We start from the raw sequence: 19,390 nt of genomic DNA, 5'->3' as shown, positions 1-19,390 counted from the left end.
TTTTGTCTCCTTAGGTAGGTTTATTCCTAGATATTTTATTCTTTTTGTTGCAGGTAAATGGGAGTGTTTTCTTGATTTCACTTTCAGATTTTTCATCATTAGTATATAGGAATGCCAGGGATTTCTGTGCATTAATTTTGTATCCTGCTACTTTACCACATTCATTGATTAGCTCTAGTAGTTTTCTGGTAGCATCTTTAGGATTCTCTATGTATAGTATCATGTCATCTGCAAACAGTGACAGCTTTACTTCTTCTTTTCCGATTTGGATTCCTTTTATTTCCTTTTCTTCTCTGATTGCTGTGGCTAAAACTTCCAAAACTATGTTGAATAAGAGTGGTGAGAGTGGGCAACCTTGTCTTGTTCCTGATCTTAGTGGAAATGCTTTCAGTTTTTCACCATTGAGGATGATGTTGGCTGTGGGCTTGTCATATATGGCCTTTATTATGTTGAGGAAAGTTCCCTCTATGCCTACTTTCAGAAGCAGTTGTTTTTTAAATGCAGTAATTATTATTTAGATTTAGCCACACATTTCTTGGTTTACCAGTTCTTCTCCCATCTAATCCATCTTCTTTGCTCAAATCATCCTTTCTGTAGTAAATCTTTTTAACAGTTTTTTTTTTTAATAGTTCTTTTGACAAGGATATATTAGTGGTAAATTCCTTCAGGTTTCAATTTGTTTGAAATGTTTTACTTATTTTTGATTCTGGAATAATATTTTAGCTGAGTATAGAAGTCAAGGTTGGCAATTATTATCTCTCAGCTTATCGGACCCACATTGCAACTTTGTTTGGAATAAAACAGAGACAAGACCACTCTGCAATTACAAAAATGTGCAAACATCCCCTCTTAACATGCATATTTGCTACTTTTTGTTGTTGTTTTAACCAATTTTAGCTCCAATCCCTCTTTAATCCTTCCATCTCCTAGATAAAAATTTATATACCCAACCATTGAAATACCCCTGCTTCTTGACAATATTCAGTGCAGAATTGGCCCTTATTATTCTAAACTCTAGTTGAGAATCATCCAACAGCAGCCCAGTATCTACAAGAGGCTCCTCCTAACTTCCCCTTACTGAACTGATCCCATAGTCCCACTGCAGCATTCTCTTCCTTGCTGCAGCAAGAAACCCAATTTTTTTTTTTTTTTTGCATTACGCGGGCCTCTCACTGTTGTGGCCTCTCCCGTTGCGGAGCACAGGCTCCGGACGCGAAAGCTCAGCGGCCATGGCTCACGGGCCTAGCCTCTCAGCGTCATGTGGGATCTTTCCGGACCGGGGCACGAACCCATATCCCCTGCATCGGTAGGGGGACTCTCAACCACTGCGCCACCAAGGAAGCCCAAGAAACCCAATTTTTTTGACTTCAGGTTTGCTCCCAGTGGTCTTTGGTCAATGGGCTTTGACAAGGATGTTGGTAAAAATTCTCCAATAATCTCACAGGGCCCACAGATGACTTCTGACTTTAAAATTTTATTATGGAAAATTTCAAACATTTACAAAAAGAAAGAGACTAGTATAACAAATCCCTGTGTATCCATCGCCCAGTTTTAACAATGATCACTTCATGTTTCAATCTTATTTTACCCCCACCCACTTCTCCCCCATCTTGGATTATTTGGAAGCAAACCCCAGCTATCATATCTTTTCACCTGCAACTATTTCAAGATGTATCGCTAAAAGATAAGCACTTTTAAAAAAATGTATCACATCAACAACTTTAATAATAATTCCTTATAAATCATTAAGTATCCAGTAAGTGTTCATCAACATTCAAGTTTCTCCAAATATCTCATAATATTTTTTCTTGAATTAGAATACAATAAAGTCCATACTCTGCAACTGCTTGATGTCTCTTAATTCTCTTTTAGGCTATAGGTTTCCCCTCCATCTTCGTCTTTTTTTTTTTTTCCCCCAATTTATTTGTTGAAGAGCCCAGGTCATTTGTTCTGAAGAGTATGCCCATAGTCTGGATTTGCACCTCTGAGGTATCATTTTATGTCTCCTGTATTCCTTCTAAATAAGTAGTAAGCTAACTACCGGTTGATCAGATTCAGACCGAAGGGGTTGTTTTTTTTTTTGCAGGACTACTTCATAGGTGGAATTGTGTACTCCACCTATGATCAGAAGGACATGCTTGTCTCTCCTTTTGTGATGGATAACAGCTATCATTGATCATTGACTAGATACATTAATTCATTAGGAGTTACAAAATGCTGATATTATAAAATGCCATTCCTTCTTCACTCATTTGCTAGAAAACTTCTATAAAGAGAAAATTTCCCCTCATCTTGTGTTCCCACAGAAAAAATAGGATAAATGCTTACTGCTTTCCAGTTTCAACATAATGAATTAGTTGTTCCCCTAGCATTCTCCAACAATGACCAATGAGTTTGTATGTTTAAGAATCACTGTAAACTCATAGATTTAAACAAACCTGATATGTTTAGATCCACTGCATATAGTATCCATTTTGACACTCAAATTGTCCCATCTTTGGCCAGTGGGTACTGTTCTAGTTGCTTCTGAGTCCTTTTGATAGAATTCTAACCGTTTTTGAAAACTTCCTTGCTTATCTTGGACAATTCCTGCCCCATACCTGAAATTAGCCATTTCTCCAAGGAGTTCCTTTTAGTGTGAAATGGTATTGAGATAGCTCAGATTGGACACCAGGGGTGTTCATTGCTACTGGGTTATTGTTTCTAGGCCTTTTCAGGATAAAGTTAGAATATGTTTCAGGATAAAATACACCATGAGCTCTGTATAACTATGAGTATATACCATGTATAAGAGTATAACTATGAGTTATACTTCCAATTTAAATTCAGAATATAGAATTTTTACTTAACTTCATCCATCATAAATCTGTATCTCTTTATTCTACATCAAAAATCCTGGTTCACAAAGACACTAACATTATTACTCATTTGTTTTATCCCACAATACTTTCAAAATAACAATACCAACACTACCACCAACAATATGACTACCTAAAATGTTTTTGCACTTCTTTTTGTCCTTAGAGCATATCCCACTTGGGATGTCATAGTCAAATTATTGTGTTTTAAAATCATTTGGATAGTTTGGTTGTGGTCACTTTACATTTTTATAATAAAAGTCCTTGTGATACGGCTTCATGTGGTGGAGAGAAAATTTTTCAGATCTATATGTATAAAAAAGAGAAGAGTACTCTGTGGACTTCTAAATTCTGAATTAAATGTAGAGTAACTTAAGATGCTTTAATGACAGTATTTGGAATCAGTCCTTCTGTTAATTTCACTTGGCAAGTACTAAGAGATGATGATCCCTGGTGCCTATGGCTGCAAAAAATACGACATGGCTAAATTCCTTGGTTGCAATATCTTAAAAGGTCACTAGATTATGCTACTTCACAAAAGTATCTTTCTGAATCTCTTTTTCTCTCAGTTTATCTCTCCAAGTTCTTCTTCCCTGTGGATTACTAACCTTCAAAAAATTCTGTCCCCATTCCTTCTTCTTCTCTTTGCCTTTGCTAGCTTCCTCCCCAGAAACTCAGGAGCTTATATGTTTGTGTGTATACTTGGGAAGAGGAATTGCTACATAAACTAGGGAGTGAGAATGGAGGAGGTAGGGGGATAGACAGCTGCAAGGATCTGAGCTGGTAGACTGAAACAAACCCTCATCCTAAACAACTCAGAGCTCAGATTTCTTCTTTAGACAGCTGGCTTTTCTAGTCTCGAAATCTCTACAAAAATGGGGGAGGGGCTGTGAACTACCTCTGCTATGCACCTTATTTAAAGTCAGCTACCTCCTAGATATGTTCTGTAGAAACTAAACGCAATATTCAGTACAGCAGGGATGAGGGTGGTGAATGAAATGCATACAGTTGTCCACTCTAATTTTTAAAGGCCAGGAGCTCATTACTGACAATGCTGAAGGGCTGCCTGCAGTAGGCAGTGACTAGAATCATATAAGCTCGAACTGGATATCTGACTTGCTTGTCATATTTCTGTCCTCCCACCCGCACTTGGCACCCTATACTCCATATTGTTTCTAATCCTACCCTCCCCACTCCCCCCACTCCAACACCCTACCCCCACCAATGCTCCTGGAATCTTGGACTTCGCTATTTTTAAAACAGTCAACTCAGTAGCCACCTCCCTCCCCTGCTCAGCTGTCCAGTACTCCAGCCAGCCATATACTCCCCCTTCCCCCCACACCAGATCTTCTCTGGTTCCCTGACCTCAGTGAGATTGCAGCCGGTCTGGGGACCTAGGGGAGACATGGAGAAAGAGACGGGGGATCCCCTGGCTGGAGCTGACTGACAGTAGACAGTCATGGCTGGAGAATTGGATATCAGACTAATGTTTGACCTCTGGAAACAGTAAGTCAAAATGAAACTGCAATTCCTCTAATAAGCTTTTGGAGTTAGAATTGAAGTTAGAATTTCATAAAATTACAAAATCTACTTGGATGTCTCTGGTCCAAAAGCTAGGATCTCTCCCATACCAAGGTGCCCCAATCTCCATTTCTCCTTCTGTCTTATTTCTTTCTGGCCTCTGGCCATTAGAAATTTAAACCTCCGTCTCTCCTCTGAGAGTCAGCTCTCTTCTTATCTTGTTACCTCAAGACTTCTGATGAAGTCTCCTTTAATATGTGTCCCACATTTCCTATTCTGTGGTTTTCTCACCAAGGCCAAATTTAGCCTGAGATGATTAGCCACTGATACTCTTCTACTCTGCTCCTACACAGCAGTGCCCAAGGCTGGGGGTTACTCCTCATTGTAAATGATTTCTCCCCACAACTCTAGTCCCATCATCCTGTTCTTCCTCCTGCATGACTCTCCCTCAATCGTATCCTTATCCCAGGAGAGGGTAGTTTGGCAAAAGGGAGTTAGCCCCTCCCCAAGCTCTGTTCTCATCAAAAGATTGAGAACTTCTAAACTTGCAAGGTAAGGTTAATGGAAAGAGTGGTTCTTCAGTGAGGTTTGGAAAAATACAAGAAGAAATGTTGACTTACAAACAAATATTTATTTGCATGCTTGGCTTGCATCCCATTATCCCCTGAGAGAGAGGGATTATAATTTTTGCTCTCTAGAGTAGATGAAAGAGACTGGTTCCCTTTTCATTTGAATACTGACGTTCCAGAGAACAGGGATGGTTATACCACCCTTACCCCTTCTCGCTGAAAATTCTGACACAAAGGAGGAAAATAAATGAATGACCTCTGGAGGGTGTCCCCTCCTGATAGGGAAGGGCAAATAAGAGGTATGTTTCTGAAGCATTTTCAGATCCTAATTCTGTTGGGGAGCCCACTAGTATGATTGAGATCTGATCTATCCACATGATTCCTCCTTTTTTGACATTTCTGCTGTTTGGTAGCTCAGAATGGGGCAATACAGTGGACTCTGCCCCCCTGAGTTCACTCAACCTTTCTTCCACCCCCACCTAGGGGTATTGCATAAGGGACCTGAAAGTGGCCACAAGAGCAGGGCACAGAGGCTTAACAGCCTCGCTTTTAGTTCAGGGAGCCCCATTCTCCCCAAACTCCAGTCTGCTCATCTTTTTCCTGATCTCCCGAGATCCTCTTCACACGATTCTGAACAATCTTCAACTCTTCTCTTTCCCCATGCCCAGCCAAATCTCTTTTTTCAGTCCCTTACAGGACGTCCGGTCAAAATTCACTAGGTAGGAGGGTCACCAGCTGGAAAGAACCGGAACCTGGGGGGACCTGGCTGGATAGGTATGGGGGATCCAGGCCAGTCCCCTAGTCCCTGGTGCCCCCATGGCAGTCCCCCAACTCTAAGCATTCTCACTCTCCTGCTGCTCCTCTGTGGACATGGTAAGGAAGGGTTAGATAAGGGTTTGGGGAATCTAGGGGGTAGGCTGCTATGTAAGGGTGGGCATGTGAGCTTGGGTGAGTGAGAAGAGATGGGTGCTGAGGAATTCCAGTCACTCGCCCCACTCTCAGATAGGTATATTTTATTCTCCATTCAACTTGGGGAAGGGCACTGGGAAAGCCCTTGATCCACAGGGAGAATAGATCTAGCAGGGCTTACACATGTTTAGCAAGATTGAAAGAGGACGAGACTAGAAAGCTGGGGGGCTGGGGGCTCGCGGCTGCGCACTGGGGACTGTGGAAGGCTCTCAGTTGGGTTTTAGGACCGGCTGGAATCCCCTGATGAGGTTTGGGAGAGTTATGGTTGAGCGGGGATCTGGGGACCATCTCACAATCCTCTCTCCCTTCCGTCCTCAGCTCATTCTCAGTGCAAGATCCTCCGCTGCAATGCTGAGTATGTATCTTCCACTCTGAGCCTTAGAGGTGGGGGTTCACCAGGAGCCCTTCGAGGAGGAGGCCGGGGTGGAGGGGTGGGCTCCAGCGGCCTCTGCCGAGCCCTCCGCTCCTACGCGCTCTGCACTCGGCGCACGGCCCGCACCTGCCGCGGGGACCTCGCCTTCCATTCTGCTGTGCACGGCATCGAAGACCTGATGATCCAGCACAACTGCTCCCGCCAGGGCCCCACGGCCCCTCCCCCACCCCGGGGCCCAGCCCTTCCAGGCGCAGGCCCGGTGCGCTCCTCTGGTCCCCCAGCCCCGGACCCCTGTGACTATGAAGGCCGGTTTTTCCGGCTGAACGGTCAGCCCCCAGGCTTCTTGCATTGCGCCTCCTTCGGGGACCCTCACGTGCGCAGCTTCCATCACCACTTTCACACGTGCCGTGTCCAAGGAGCTTGGCCCTTGCTGGATAATGACTTCCTTTTTGTCCAGGCCACCAGCTCCCCCGTGGCATCGGGGGCCAACGCCACCACCACCCGGAAGGTCAGGGACACAATTGCTCCTCCAGATCCTCCCAGGGTCACCTCAGGGTACCACTCCCATGCCGTTCCCACTATTTCTCAGCAATGCTCCCTATTCCCTTTCCTCCTCAACCGCTCTCACATCTTGAATCACTCCCTCCTACCAAACACTCGCTCCTGTAAATCACTTTCCCTCAGTGGGAATTTCATGCCAATGCAGAAAACACTGAAGAGAAATTTGGAAAGAGGAAAGTTGAGGAGCCCTGGGTTGAGGAGTTACAGAAAGGAAACTTTTCCTTCTCCTGTGGGAGTTTCCGAGGTTGAGACCAAATAAGAAAGAGAGGGGTTGAGCAGGGATAAAGCAATATTGGAACATAAAGAAGGGATCAAGGAGTGAGAACCATGATAAGCCTTTCATCTCTGCTGGGATCAGATCCCTGACTATGTAATGAGGCCTGACTGGTGGAAGCGGGTAGGATGCACTGAGCCCAAAATAAACTGTTTTCCCTCTTGCCCTCACAGCTCACCATTATATTTAAGAACATGCAGGAATGCATTGATCAGAAGGTCTACCAGGCTGAGGTGGACAATCTTCCCGCAGCCTTTGAAGATGGTTCTATCAATGGAGGTGACCGACCTGGGGGCTCAAGTTTATCCATTCGAACTGCTAACCCTGGGAGCCATGTGGAGATCCGAGCTGCCTACATTGGCACAACTATAATCATTCGGCAGACAGCTGGGCAGCTCTCCTTCTCCATCAAAGTAGCAGAGGATGTGGCCAGGGCCTTCTCAGCTGAGCAGGACTTGCAGCTCTGCGTTGGGGGATGCCCTCCAAGTCAGCGACTCTCACGCTCAGAGCGCAGTCGTCGGGGAGCTATAACCATTGATACTGCCAGACAGCTGTGCAAGGAAGGGCTGCCAGTTGAAGACGCTTACTTCCATTCCTGTGTCTTTGATGTTTTAATCTCTGGTGACCCCAACTTTACTGTGGCAGCGCAGGCAGCTCTGGAGGACGCCCGAGCCTTCCTGCCGGACTTGGAAAAACTGCACCTCTTCCCCTCGGATGCTGGGGTTCCTCTTTCCTCAGCAACCCTCCTAGCCCCACTCCTCTCTGGGGTCTTTGTTCTGTGGCTTTGCATTCAATAACTAGGCCAGCAATCTCATGACTGGTTTAGAAGTGATTTGTGGATAGAGATTGGCAAGGAAGAACGTAAAGAATCACTGAAGGAAATAGTGGGGACTAAGAGACACGTGAAACAATGACATTTATCCAGAGTGAGAGAGGCTGCAGTCCAGGGTTGAAATGATCACAGAGGGAAGATTCTGTGCAAGGTTTCTGCATTCCAGACCTCAGTAGGGGCTCTTCACTAATTTTCCCAGTCTTGTTTATAGTAAGCAAATTGTTCCAGTCCATCTACTCCTGAGATCACCCCTACAAGCTTAGAGGTTATGGGGTCCTGACCATCAGTAGAAAACTTAAGCGTTCAGACTTTTAATAGAGAAGAACTGAAAGAGAAAGAGGTGATCATTACCCATCAGAAACTCAAAATCTAATGATATTTTCTCTTGGAAGGTGGAAAGAGGAGGAAATGATAAGGAGAAGAGTCTATTCGATAAGAATATGTGGGTAAGATGTGTTCTGCTTTCTTGGTTCAGAGATGAAGTGGGGGTTGTCTGGATTTTTGGTGAAGGGAATCTCTGTCTTTGGAGAATAGCACAGATAGGAAAGAAGCTATCATCCCCACCCCTAACTAATCCGTTATTAAAGTTATGAATTCTTCACATTTATTGCCTATGTTGAATCTCTTTACAGACGCTTAAGATGGCATAAAGACAATGTGTTCACTCCACTGAAAGAGGGCTCAGAAGTATCAGATATTGTTTCTGCCCTCAGGAAGTTTACAGGCTATTAGGGAGACAAAACTGATTCACGTGAAGGAGTGATGAGAGTGTAATTATTCACTAAATTCTATGGTACTATGAATCCAAATGGGAAGATGGTTGATGAGAACTCAAGATATAATAAGAGGTAGTAGAGGAGATGGGATTTGAAGTGATCTTTGAAGATCGGGTAGGATTTGAATTAAGAACCTTCTGGGCAATGGACACCCTCTGGATTTATACATAGATTCATGATTCAGTGAGGAAATCAGCAAAACTCAAATGAAGTAGACAAGAAGTAATGGGATAGAAGGGTAGATGGACAGAGGAGAGATATGAAGTGCCTTGAAAGTGGGGCCAAAGAGTTTAAATTCAATTAACAGCTAACATTTATTGAGAGCTTAAAACTTGCCAGGTAATGTTCTAAACACTTTTCTGGTTTTTTTTCAGCCATGCGGCATGGCTTAGTTCCCCAACCAGGGATTGGACCTGGGCCCGTGGCAGTGAAAGCGCCAAGTCTTAACCACTGGACCACCAGTGGTTCCCTAAACACTTTAAAATTATTAATTCATTTAATCCTCACAACTCTCTAAGGAAGGTAATATTCTTATCTCTATTTTTATACAAGGAAACTGAGGTACAGGAAGATTAAGCAACTTGCCCACAGTAATACAGCTAATAAATGGTAGAACTAGAGACTGAACCCAGGCAATTTGGCTCCAGAGACCTAACGAACTCTAAACCACAAAACTATGCTGTCAAGGAAACAGCCATTAAAGATTTTGGTTGTGGAACTTGGCAGGGAAGGGGAGCTGCAGGCAGTGGCTGCCACCACAAAAACTATTCTCTTCTTCTACCATATGAAACCCAAAAGGGAGAGCTGGAAAAGGGTGGGAAAGGCCCCAAATTGAAGGAATCTAGTTTGTAGAAGAAAAGACTGAAAATAGAAGCTGTTCTAGTTCAGGATGTTCGAAAGTAACAGTTCTGTTCTGAACAAAACTATGAAGGAGAGAACATTAACATTCAGTGTTGTCCCCCTGCTTCTGGTCTCAGTCTCCCCTTTAGGCACTCCATTATCTAGGGCCTGCCCTCCCTAACATAATTGTGTATTCACCCTGTCTCCTCCCTCTTCTCTCAGTCTCACCCACCTGACCAAACTCCCCCAGGATACACATACACACCAGCCATTGCTTACCAGACAGGGGGTCCTATCTGGGCTGCCATTTCAAAATTCTTTTGCAATTCTTCATCCTCTATTCCGGTCTCTCCACCTTCTCTAAGGACCATAGCCACTCTGCCATTCCCACAAAGCACAGTCTCTATAATTTTTTTCTATTTTGTTTTGGCCACGCCACGAGGCATGTGGGGTCTTAGTTCCCTGACCAGGGATGGCACCCACGCCCCCAGCAGTGGAAGCAGGAGTCTTAACCACTGGACCGCCAGGGAAGTCCCTATATGACCTTTAGCTAATCTAGAAAACAATCTGTTTTAATGGAAGAAAATTGGAGGAAACACATCCATTGCTGTCTTCACTTACAGATAACTTAGGCATTTTAACTCAAAACATCTTTTTTAGAAACTGCTCCTTATATTGGTTCTCTTAACTCAAAAGAGTACGTAACTTTGTCCCTCAGGTGTGGGAATTTCAAGTAAGTTAAGAAGAATTGCATAGCGAATTGGTGAGTGAGATTCTCTTATGGCACCTGTCATGCAACACTGCTTCCTTTGCCCAAACTTAGGTTAACCCTATTACCAATGGAGTATTTAAAAATGGGTAGCTCAAAATAAGCACATGAAAAGATGCTCAACATCATTACTCATTATGGAAATGCAAATCAAATTTTAAAAAAACAATAAGAAAACACTACACACCCATCAGAATGGCTAAAATTTAAAAGATTGACCATATCAAGTGTTGACAAATTGTGAAGCTCTCACATGCTACTGGTGGGAATGTAAAATAGTACAACTACTTTGTAAAATGGTTTGGCAGTTTTTTTTAAAGCATATACTTACCTTACAATCTAAACATTCCACTTCTAAGTATTGAAAGAAGAGAAATGATAACATGTGTCTGCACAATGACTTGCATACAATATCACTCAGCAATAAAATGAAATAAACTACTGATACACACAACAATATGAATTTCAAAATAAGAATGGAAGTGAAAGAAGCCAAACAACCACAAAAAAGACTACATACTGTATACTTCCATTTATATAAAATTATAGAAAGTGTAAACTAATATATAGTGACAGGAAAAAGATCAATGGTTGCCTGGCGATGGTCGGGGGAGGGAGGGAGGGATGGTTTACAAAGACACATGAAGAAATTTTTTGGAGTAACATGTTCATTATCTTGATTGTGGCAGTGATTTCATTTCAAAAGCCATGAAAATATACACTTCAAATATGTGCAGTTCATCAAACATCCAGTATACCCATTAAATATGTAATTTAAAAAAATAGGTAGCCTGCATTTCCCTCTTCCTTTGGTGGATCAGTCAAAGGCTTAGAATGACCACAGTATAAAAAGGAAGATTAGAACAGAATTTCCTTCTTCTAGGAAAACACAGAAAAGAGGAGGATGATGGGCAAAGAGGAGGATGATGGGGAAAGGAAAGAGAATATTTAAATATTGTACACTCTCTCTTCTACTCCTATCACAAGGACCATATTCCTTCCTCCAGATTGTCTTTCTCCAGGTCAGAGATCACAGAAAGGACATTTTCTGGTTTAAAAACATCAACCCTGTGCCTCAGTTTTGTCTTTCCACTTCATTTCACAGTCAGCAGATAGTACTGATGACTAAAAAGAATTACCCAGTGGGGATGGAGCAAACCTTCAGGAAAAAGAAAATTAATTTCTTAGATTATCTGATCTGTTGACCATTTGAGAGAAAATATTAATAAGTATTTGACAGAATTGGCATTTCAGACATAAACTGAGGATAGGTGCATAATAAACTAAATAAATTGCTTAAATAATTATAACTTCATAACAAACAAAGGGTTGTTCAGGACACAAAACAATCAAAATACACTACTTAGCTCCACAATTGATGCTATTTACACAGTGATGATAATGTAAACAATGACTACTGATTTGGCCCAAACCGTTATATAACTCTATAAGGAGGATGAGGTAGGAGGAACAGGAAGGTAGGGATACAATGCGATGTAAGATGCTTAAAATTTCAAATACTATAACAAAAAAAGAGCGGATATGTCTAATATTTCTAAATTAAGAAACAAAAGAAGAAACATATAATTTAGAAATATGAAGTAAATACCAGATGAAAAAGCTGAAATAATTGAAAGAGACTATCTCAGTGGAGTGAACTGAGGACTGCTGGGTTTTTGCATAAGCATCAAATATTATGTGATTTTTAACTACATTATGTTACATTATTTTGATTTTAAAAAGAGAGGGCATTTCCACCTTGGCCAGTCCTGAGCATTTCCCCTTAGCTTCTTATACTTGTGGATACCTCAACCATTTCTCAGGTCTACCCAACCCCCTTCTTACCCACTTCACTCCACCTTGTATACTTCATGGCAAGTTCCTTCCCACATTTCTTCTCAAGGAAACAGATAATTTCCATGGTCCAGTAATTACACGTTCTCAAAATCAGTGCCAAGGAACTGCACCAGCACTAAGGAAAGGAAGGAAGATAGAACATTAGAAAATAATAGGCCTTCCTCAATTTTTCTGCCTACTCCCACACCAAATTATTCATCATCCTCCTAATAGTTAATAAGAAGAAATAAGTTACATATGTTTTCTGAGGTAAAATTTGTGTGTGAATGGAGGGTGGGCTTTGAGAAAGTGAAAGAGAAATCAGGAAAGATAACTGGATTCTGCCTCCACTGCAGGGCTATTATGGAATCATTCTTTGCTACTGGTTCAATATTTTTAATATCAAAGGTTTTGTGTAATTGGTCTTTGACACAGCATTTCTACTTCTACCTATGAGGAACTAGTTAAGCTGGATTTTTTAAAAATATTAATCAGTCTCTTCATCCTGCCCTCCAACCCTGCCTCACCCCAGTGAAGAATCGAAAGGTCCTTTGCTGAAACTGTAGCACCTGGAACAGAAAATGTTCTGCCACGGTTTAATTTTCTCTTTATGGAGATCACTGTCCTGCATGTACCGCGACCAAGCCTGGGGAGAATACCATCAGTGCTGGAGAAGAAGCCAAAACCAGAAGGATGAGCAATGGGATGGGCTACATATGCTACATATTAGCTGATCAGGCTAAAATAATCCTCTACGGAGTGACTTTTACCCTTATCTAGAATTTTTGAAGCACCGAAACTATGCCAGGCCATAAGACAACATGGTTCCTATCTTTGGGAAACTCAGTTTAGTGGGAAGGAACAGACAAATAAACAGATAAATGATCAATATTCATAATATATATAAGTATGTCCAATATGCTGTTAGGAATACAAAGAAAGTGAAAATTAAATCTGCTTGTAGAAATCAGAGAAATCGTTACAAAGGAGATGACTTTTTTTTTTTAAAGGATAAGAGATGCTCTAGTGGAAAGATTTTTGAGCCATAAATTAGATGAATTTTGTCCTAATTGCATGAAGTTAAAGTCACTTGAGCTCTCTACATTGCAATATTCCTTTCTACAAAATATCTGCCTGCCTATCTAGTGACAATCTAATGCTTGTGCAATTGCTTTATAATGCACATGTATATTTAGCTCTATGTACATTTGTAAAATGCTATTAACATAGAAAGTACTCTTAAATGGATAAAAAACAGAAAACTGTTTTCATATGTAATTTCTTCCTCTCAGTCACGAACATCATATTCCCTCCTCTGCTCCTTTCTCAGGATCAAAGAATCATCTGCGTCACTCAGGGGAGTGGTCTGGGTCAAGTTTCAGGTCTCAGAAAAGCTTCTGTATGGACTAAGGATCTCAATAGTACTTTAATTTATCCACTGGGTGGCAGGGCTGAGCCAACTGGATTACTGAATTGTGTAAGAAAGAATTTCTCAGAAAAGGGGAAGTTGGTTTAAGCACAAAATGTCCCATCTCTCTCATGTTTATAAACATCAACACAGTCCAAATTTCCCTCATAGAGAAATAAACCATCACCCCTCACCACTTCACCACCCTCACCACCCTTGCTCTATACATAATTGGGCCACAGGCCTTGAGGAGGGACTGGTTATGTTCAAGTATAGCAGAAGGAACTGAGATTGAGGTTTCTTATTGTTGATAAGAAACTATACTAGGTTCTGAATTAGTAACATATTCTACTCCAGAGACATATCCCAGTCTACCAATGCAGTTTATACTTAATAACATATTTTCTCTATGAAATGTACTCTGCTAGATGCTATGAAGAATAAAAAAATTAAAAAGACACAGATCCTGCTCTCTAGGAATTCATTACCTAGGAGAGAAAAGAAACTTTACATGTAAGTTCCATATGAGAAATATAAACAATGTGGAATGGAGTATTCAAAGAGAATGAAATCCTATCTGGTTACAAGGTGAGAGATGAGGGGATTTGGGAATCAGGAAAGGTTTCATACAGGAAAAGTCATTTGGCTGTCTACTGAAGAGTGGGTAGGATTTCAAAAAGTAGAGATGGGGAGGAAAGTCAGGCATTCCAGGCAGAGAGAAAAGCATAAACAAATGCGGAGAACGATATATTAGAGGAATACTGAGTACTCAGGTTTGGCTGATATGTAGGGTACATTTCTGAGGAAGTAGAGAGAAATGAGACTGGAAAGTTTTGTTTAGGTCAATTTGTGAAGGCTTTAAATACCAGGTTGAAGCATTTGAATTTGATTCAGTAAGTGGTGGGTTTTGGAGCATCACAGGAACAGATAGGAACTCAATTGTGTTAGATTAAACTAGTCATGGTCTATAGATTATAGCAGAAAGATCAGCTAAAAGCTATTAAAATAATCTAGGCAAAAGTAACAAGGACATGAACCAGAGTGAATGCAGTGGAGTAAGAAATAAGAAATTCTAGAAACACTGGAAAGATGGCCTCTTCAGAATTGGGCAGTTGATTGAACGTGGGGAATGTCAGAGAGGAAGGAATTGAAGACAATTTCAGGACTTTATGCCTTGATAACCAGGGGAATAGATAATGGTCCCATTAAAAGAAACAAGGGTAAGAACTGAGGTTGAGCACGAGGGAAGATTATGAGCTCCATACTAGACAAGCTGAATTTGAGATGCCAACTGGAAATCTCAAAACGGGCTAGAGGTTTCCTTGAGTGATGTACAGATGGGCAAACTGAACAGCAAAGCTTGAAGACAGAAAAGGAGAGGGCCAAGGAGAAAAGCTTTCGGGGAGGTGGGTGGGGGTAGAGAAAAAAGGAATTGCTAACAAGGGAGAAAAAGGATAAAATCCAAAAGTCAAGATGAACGTTTAAATTTTAAAAGATGACAGTTTTCAAATTATATAGGAGTCAAGGGAAATAAGGCCTAAGAAACTACTCTGGTTTCCTCTGGAAAACTTTAAGAAAAGCATTTCAGTGTTAGCAGAAGCGAGACTACAAAGGGACAAGTTTAGCCAACAGAGAAAGCTGGTATAAGTTACTCTCTTAAGAAATTTGACAGTAAAGGAAAGAAAATATATGGGTGATAGCATGAGAGGGGGAAACAATTTTTTTTATATAATAAGGCAACTTTAAGAAATATGTCTGCAGTAGTTCTGAACAAATTAATTTACCTCCTCTCCCCATCTTTCCCTGAAGTTGGACAACTTCTACATCTCCATTCCTTCCTCAACATAGTAGAAAAATAGACTCCAATAAACACGAAATGTGGCTTCCAAATGAGGATTTTTTTTTAATTGAGGTATAATTGCCATACAACATTATGTTAGTTTCAAGTGTACAACATAATGATTGGATATTTGAATATGTTGCAAAATGATCACTACAATTAGTCTAGTTAACATCTGTCACCATATATAGTTACAGAATTTTTTTTCTCGTGATGAGAACTTTTAAGATGTACCCTCTTAGCAACTTGCACATATGCAATACAGCATTATTAACTACGGTTGCCATGCTGTACATTACATCCCCATGACTTATTTATGACTAGAAGTTTATACCTTTTGACTCCCTTCACCCATTTCACCCACCCCCCAACCCCCGGCAACCACCAATCTGTTCAGATGAAGTATTTTTTGATAATTAAAGCTAAACTGAAAAACAAGAACCCTTACAAAGCAAACTAGAGATAACACTCTAGATTAAGTATTAAGAATCCTGGGTTTGGAGAGTGGCTCCACCAGTTACTAGCTGTATGTCCTAGGGCAAGTCACTTAACTAAAATAAGGGAATAGTCTTTTTAAAAAAAGACTGCTAGAGTCCCCTTTAACTCTAACATTTTATGAGTCTTGCTTGAATCCTTTACAGTGAAGATCAAACAGGATACCATGTGTTAAAGCACTGAGAGGCAGGACAACACATTAGAAAGGGTGCCTATAGACAGATGTGGGTTCAACATCTTGCTCTATTTACAAAATCTGTGACTGCAGGCAAATTACTTAACCCTCTGAGCCTGACTTCATCAACCCTGAGTCACAGGGTTATTGTGAGAATTAAATGAAATAATCTACCCTTAAATCCTTTCTGGAACAAGATGACAGATGAACCTATAAATAAAATACTATTGAGCTAATTATGTAAAGGAACTGGTCCATTATAGGTGCTCAATAAATAGCCAAAAAGTCACTTTGAACTCTAAGTTCTCAGTTATCTATGACTTGGAGGCATACGCAAAGTTGGTCAGCCTCAAATGCCACACTCCCTTTATGTGCCTCTAAAATAATATTCCCTAGAGGAGAATGGAAAAGATAAGAGTAAAAGGGAATTTTACAGAGTGGAGATGACAGTAGCAATTAAAAGGAAAAAAGAAGGGGTTATTAGGAAACTTGAGTCTTTAGAGTCCTAAATGTTTATCACACCAGAGGTTAAAGAAAAGAGAAATGCAACCAGCTCCTTGTCTCTGATTGGCAGTTGAGCACTGAGGGCACTTCTCTTCATGAACGATTTGGCTTTACTCAACCATCTCCTGTAAAGCAAACAACAATCACCACTTGGTTTCCTATTGGCGCTGGGATTGAAGAGGGTGGGGAAGGAGCAGGTAAAGATGATCTAATTTGCAAAACTGGACTTAGCCCTCCTTTGCTGTTCCTTACTGGACCTGCCCCTTTTCTCTCTTGCACCCCACAAATGTTTGTACTCTGTTTTCAGGACAGCAGTTTACAAGATTTTTTCTTCTTTGGCACAGGAACTGAGAAAGAAGAATCAGAAGGCACATTTTCCTCAGAGTACCAGGTTATAAGGTGAAAGGTTGTAAACAACTCTGCCAGGGGGGACTCCATTTCAGAACATGCTTTGGCTACAGGCCTGGTAGGCAGCAGCTGCTGCCAAAGTGAAATAGGTTTTTGGCATTTAAGGGAACCCAGTCGTAGCACAGCGCAAACAAGTGGTCTGTACCAAGTTTTGAAAGGGAAAGAAGAAACTGGAGCCCAAGAGAGGAACTTAGAGCAAAAGGGAATGGTATTATGGGGTTTTTTTAAAGTCAGAAGTTCACAGATGTGCCCAAATAAATATCAGCATTCCCTTTTCTCTAAGATGTCCCAAATCAACACCACCCTGGTCTATTACACTCACCTCTCCTCTCAGTCCCTCAAAATTTATGTAGTTACACATCACACACTGTTTAACAATATTGATTCATGTATTTCTTTGTAAACATTTTGATATTTCGTATTTATGTACTTTCATATCTATCAAGCTAAAAATTCTCTCAGAAGCTACAATTCAAAATTTTAAAATTACTTTAATGAGAGTCCCACCTTCCCTGCTCCAGATAACTCAATCAATACTGTTGACTGACTGAAAATAACTCAGGCCTTATTGCTTAACTTTCTTGAACAGGGCGCTGCCTCAAACCCACACACCCTAAGGATCAACATGTTCCCCTTTTTGTTCCTGGGGGTTGGTGCTGTGCGTGTGTGTGTGTTTTCCAGTAGTCTTGATGCCTGATTTTTGAGCTTGCTTGATGGTGGGGTTGAGCTGTAACTTGTTAGCCTTAGAGTGTCAACCCAGTTAGGGTGTGTGAGGAAGGAAAAAGGATATTTCACAGCAATGAATAGCCATCTTTTTGCTGAGAGGGTAGGATTTCTGGATATTCTAATGCTTCTTATTTACTTCCCCATCTCAATCTTGGGAACATTGTCTTTCTCTTTCCAGCACAAGAAATGAAGTCATCTCCTGATTCCCCAACAAATGGGAGGGAATCAGGAATCAAAGCCAAGGGAGAAGAATCCCTGTATCTCTGCACACAAGTTTTTCTTATTGCATTTATGAAAAATTTCTCAGGAGTCGGTTCCTAAGGCATCTCATGGCCAGCTAAGGAAAAGCCCATCTGACAGAGAGACAAATGACAACACAGGATGAAGAGTCAAGGCTTCTTTTAGCATGAATATATAGTGTGCTAGTGATCCTTCTGTTTTCTCTTCCCTTTCTCAACAATTTCTAAACAGCTTAGGGAAAAAAACAAAACACAACAAAATACGAAAAACTTTTCAAAGACAGGGGAATGCTTCTTTCAAACAGGAATACGGCCATCTTTCCTCGGACACTTTGGTTACAAACAAGAGAACTTTCTTGCTTTTAACTAATTTGAAGTCTGTGAGGAACACAGGCAGCAGATTTAGGGATGTACCTTTGATTTCGTAAGTTGGAGAGCAGACGAAGACAAGAAAGAGTTAAAGTAACAGCGGGGGGTAGTGAAAAGAGTGAAGCACCCTTGTTTTTTTTTCCTTTCCTGGAGAAGCGGGGAGTGAGAGATAATTAGAGCCTAAAAACACACTTTACTGAACAGGTAATGAGGTAACTGGCGGAACATAAAGTGTTCCCCAACTTTGCAGTTAGGGACTGAAGAGGTGAGGGGATAAGCAAGAGGATGTGGACACGCCCGCACTGTTTCCGGTCCCAAGAACAGAGTGGAGGGCGCATGGGCTGAAACACACAGCCCCGCGCCCGGGGGCTAGAAAGGGAGTGAGAAGGCGGATCAATCCCACATACTCGCTTTCCTGTGAGCGCTGAAGAGAGGTTAAAATTCTGTGACAAGCTCTTTTCCTTCCCACACATCAGGTTTTTTAGGGGGTGGGGTGAGGTGTTGTTTGTTGGTTTTTAAGAGGTGCGGGGCAACAGAAGGACAAAGGGGATGTTCCTGAACAGTAACAGCGGCACTCCCTGTCCTCCGCCCCGATCCTAAATTATTCTGGAACTCTGGGATTGTTTTTCACACGACTTGCGATTTGTGAGTCGGAAATAAACAGTTGCCTCTAAATTAACTGCATTGGCTGAGGCTAGGCACGAAATTCCCTCATAAGCACATTTTCCTTTTACCTCAAAACATCGCTGGCACCCCAAAAGTATCCTTCGAAGGACTCTGGCCTCGGATAAATTTTACGGGAAGCGAAGCATTCCTTCCTTTGGGCCCAAGGGAAGCCGCCCCACAGCCCCTCCACCCCACAGCCCCTCCGCCCCCTCCTCCTGGCCCTGCAGCGATGCACAACAACTATTTTCCCCGCCAGGAGCACACTGTGTCCACGCGCCGCTGCGACCTCACTGATTGGTCGGGCTCCTGGTAAACAAGGAACGGGCAGCCAATGGGAGGGCTGTGCACGAGGGCAGCACGAGCCTCCAGGCCAGCGCTCGCG

At 41.7% G+C, this 19,390-nt stretch overlaps 1 protein-coding gene across 5 annotated transcripts; it reads left to right on the top strand.

The window, feature by feature from the left end:
* The first annotated feature begins 4,194 nt into the window (after nt 1-4,194).
* On the top strand, nt 4,195-8,560 carry HJV (hemojuvelin BMP co-receptor). 5 transcript variants are annotated; one of them, XM_067727569.1, is made up of 4 exons: nt 4,195-4,364; nt 5,635-5,821; nt 6,236-6,798; nt 7,299-8,560. In XM_067727569.1, exons 2-4 carry the CDS (start codon nt 5,725-5,727, stop codon nt 7,920-7,922), a joined length of 1,284 nt encoding a protein of 427 aa, XP_067583670.1. In that variant the 5' UTR covers nt 4,195-4,364; nt 5,635-5,724; the 3' UTR covers nt 7,923-8,560. The 5 variants fall into 5 exon arrangements, with proteins under 5 accessions (XP_067583670.1, XP_067583671.1, XP_067583674.1 ...); XM_067727570.1 differs by having other exon boundaries at nt 5,617-5,821; XM_067727571.1 differs by lacking the exon at nt 5,635-5,821 and having other exon boundaries at nt 4,201-4,364; nt 6,236-6,272.
* Nucleotides 8,561-19,390: the final 10,830 nt, after the last annotated feature.

This window comes from Pseudorca crassidens, chromosome 2 (assembly GCF_039906515.1).
Source record: "Pseudorca crassidens isolate mPseCra1 chromosome 2, mPseCra1.hap1, whole genome shotgun sequence".
Classification (NCBI taxonomy): Eukaryota; Metazoa; Chordata; class Mammalia; order Artiodactyla; family Delphinidae; genus Pseudorca; species Pseudorca crassidens.
This window is presented reverse-complemented; position numbering and strand designations above follow the sequence as displayed.

What these genes read in the sequence shown, in the direction of transcription:
- HJV (XM_067727569.1), top strand. Translation starts at nt 5,725, where the DNA reads ATGGGGGATCCAGGCCAGTCCCCTAGTCCCTGGTGCCCCCATGGCAGT. An exon ending in GCTGCTCCTCTGTGGACATG is followed by an intron (nt 5,822 to 6,235) that starts GTAAGGAAGGGT and finishes TTCCGTCCTCAG; the next exon opens with CTCATTCTCAGTGCAAGATC. An exon ending in ACGCCACCACCACCCGGAAG is followed by an intron (nt 6,799 to 7,298) that starts GTCAGGGACACA and finishes TTGCCCTCACAG; the next exon opens with CTCACCATTATATTTAAGAA.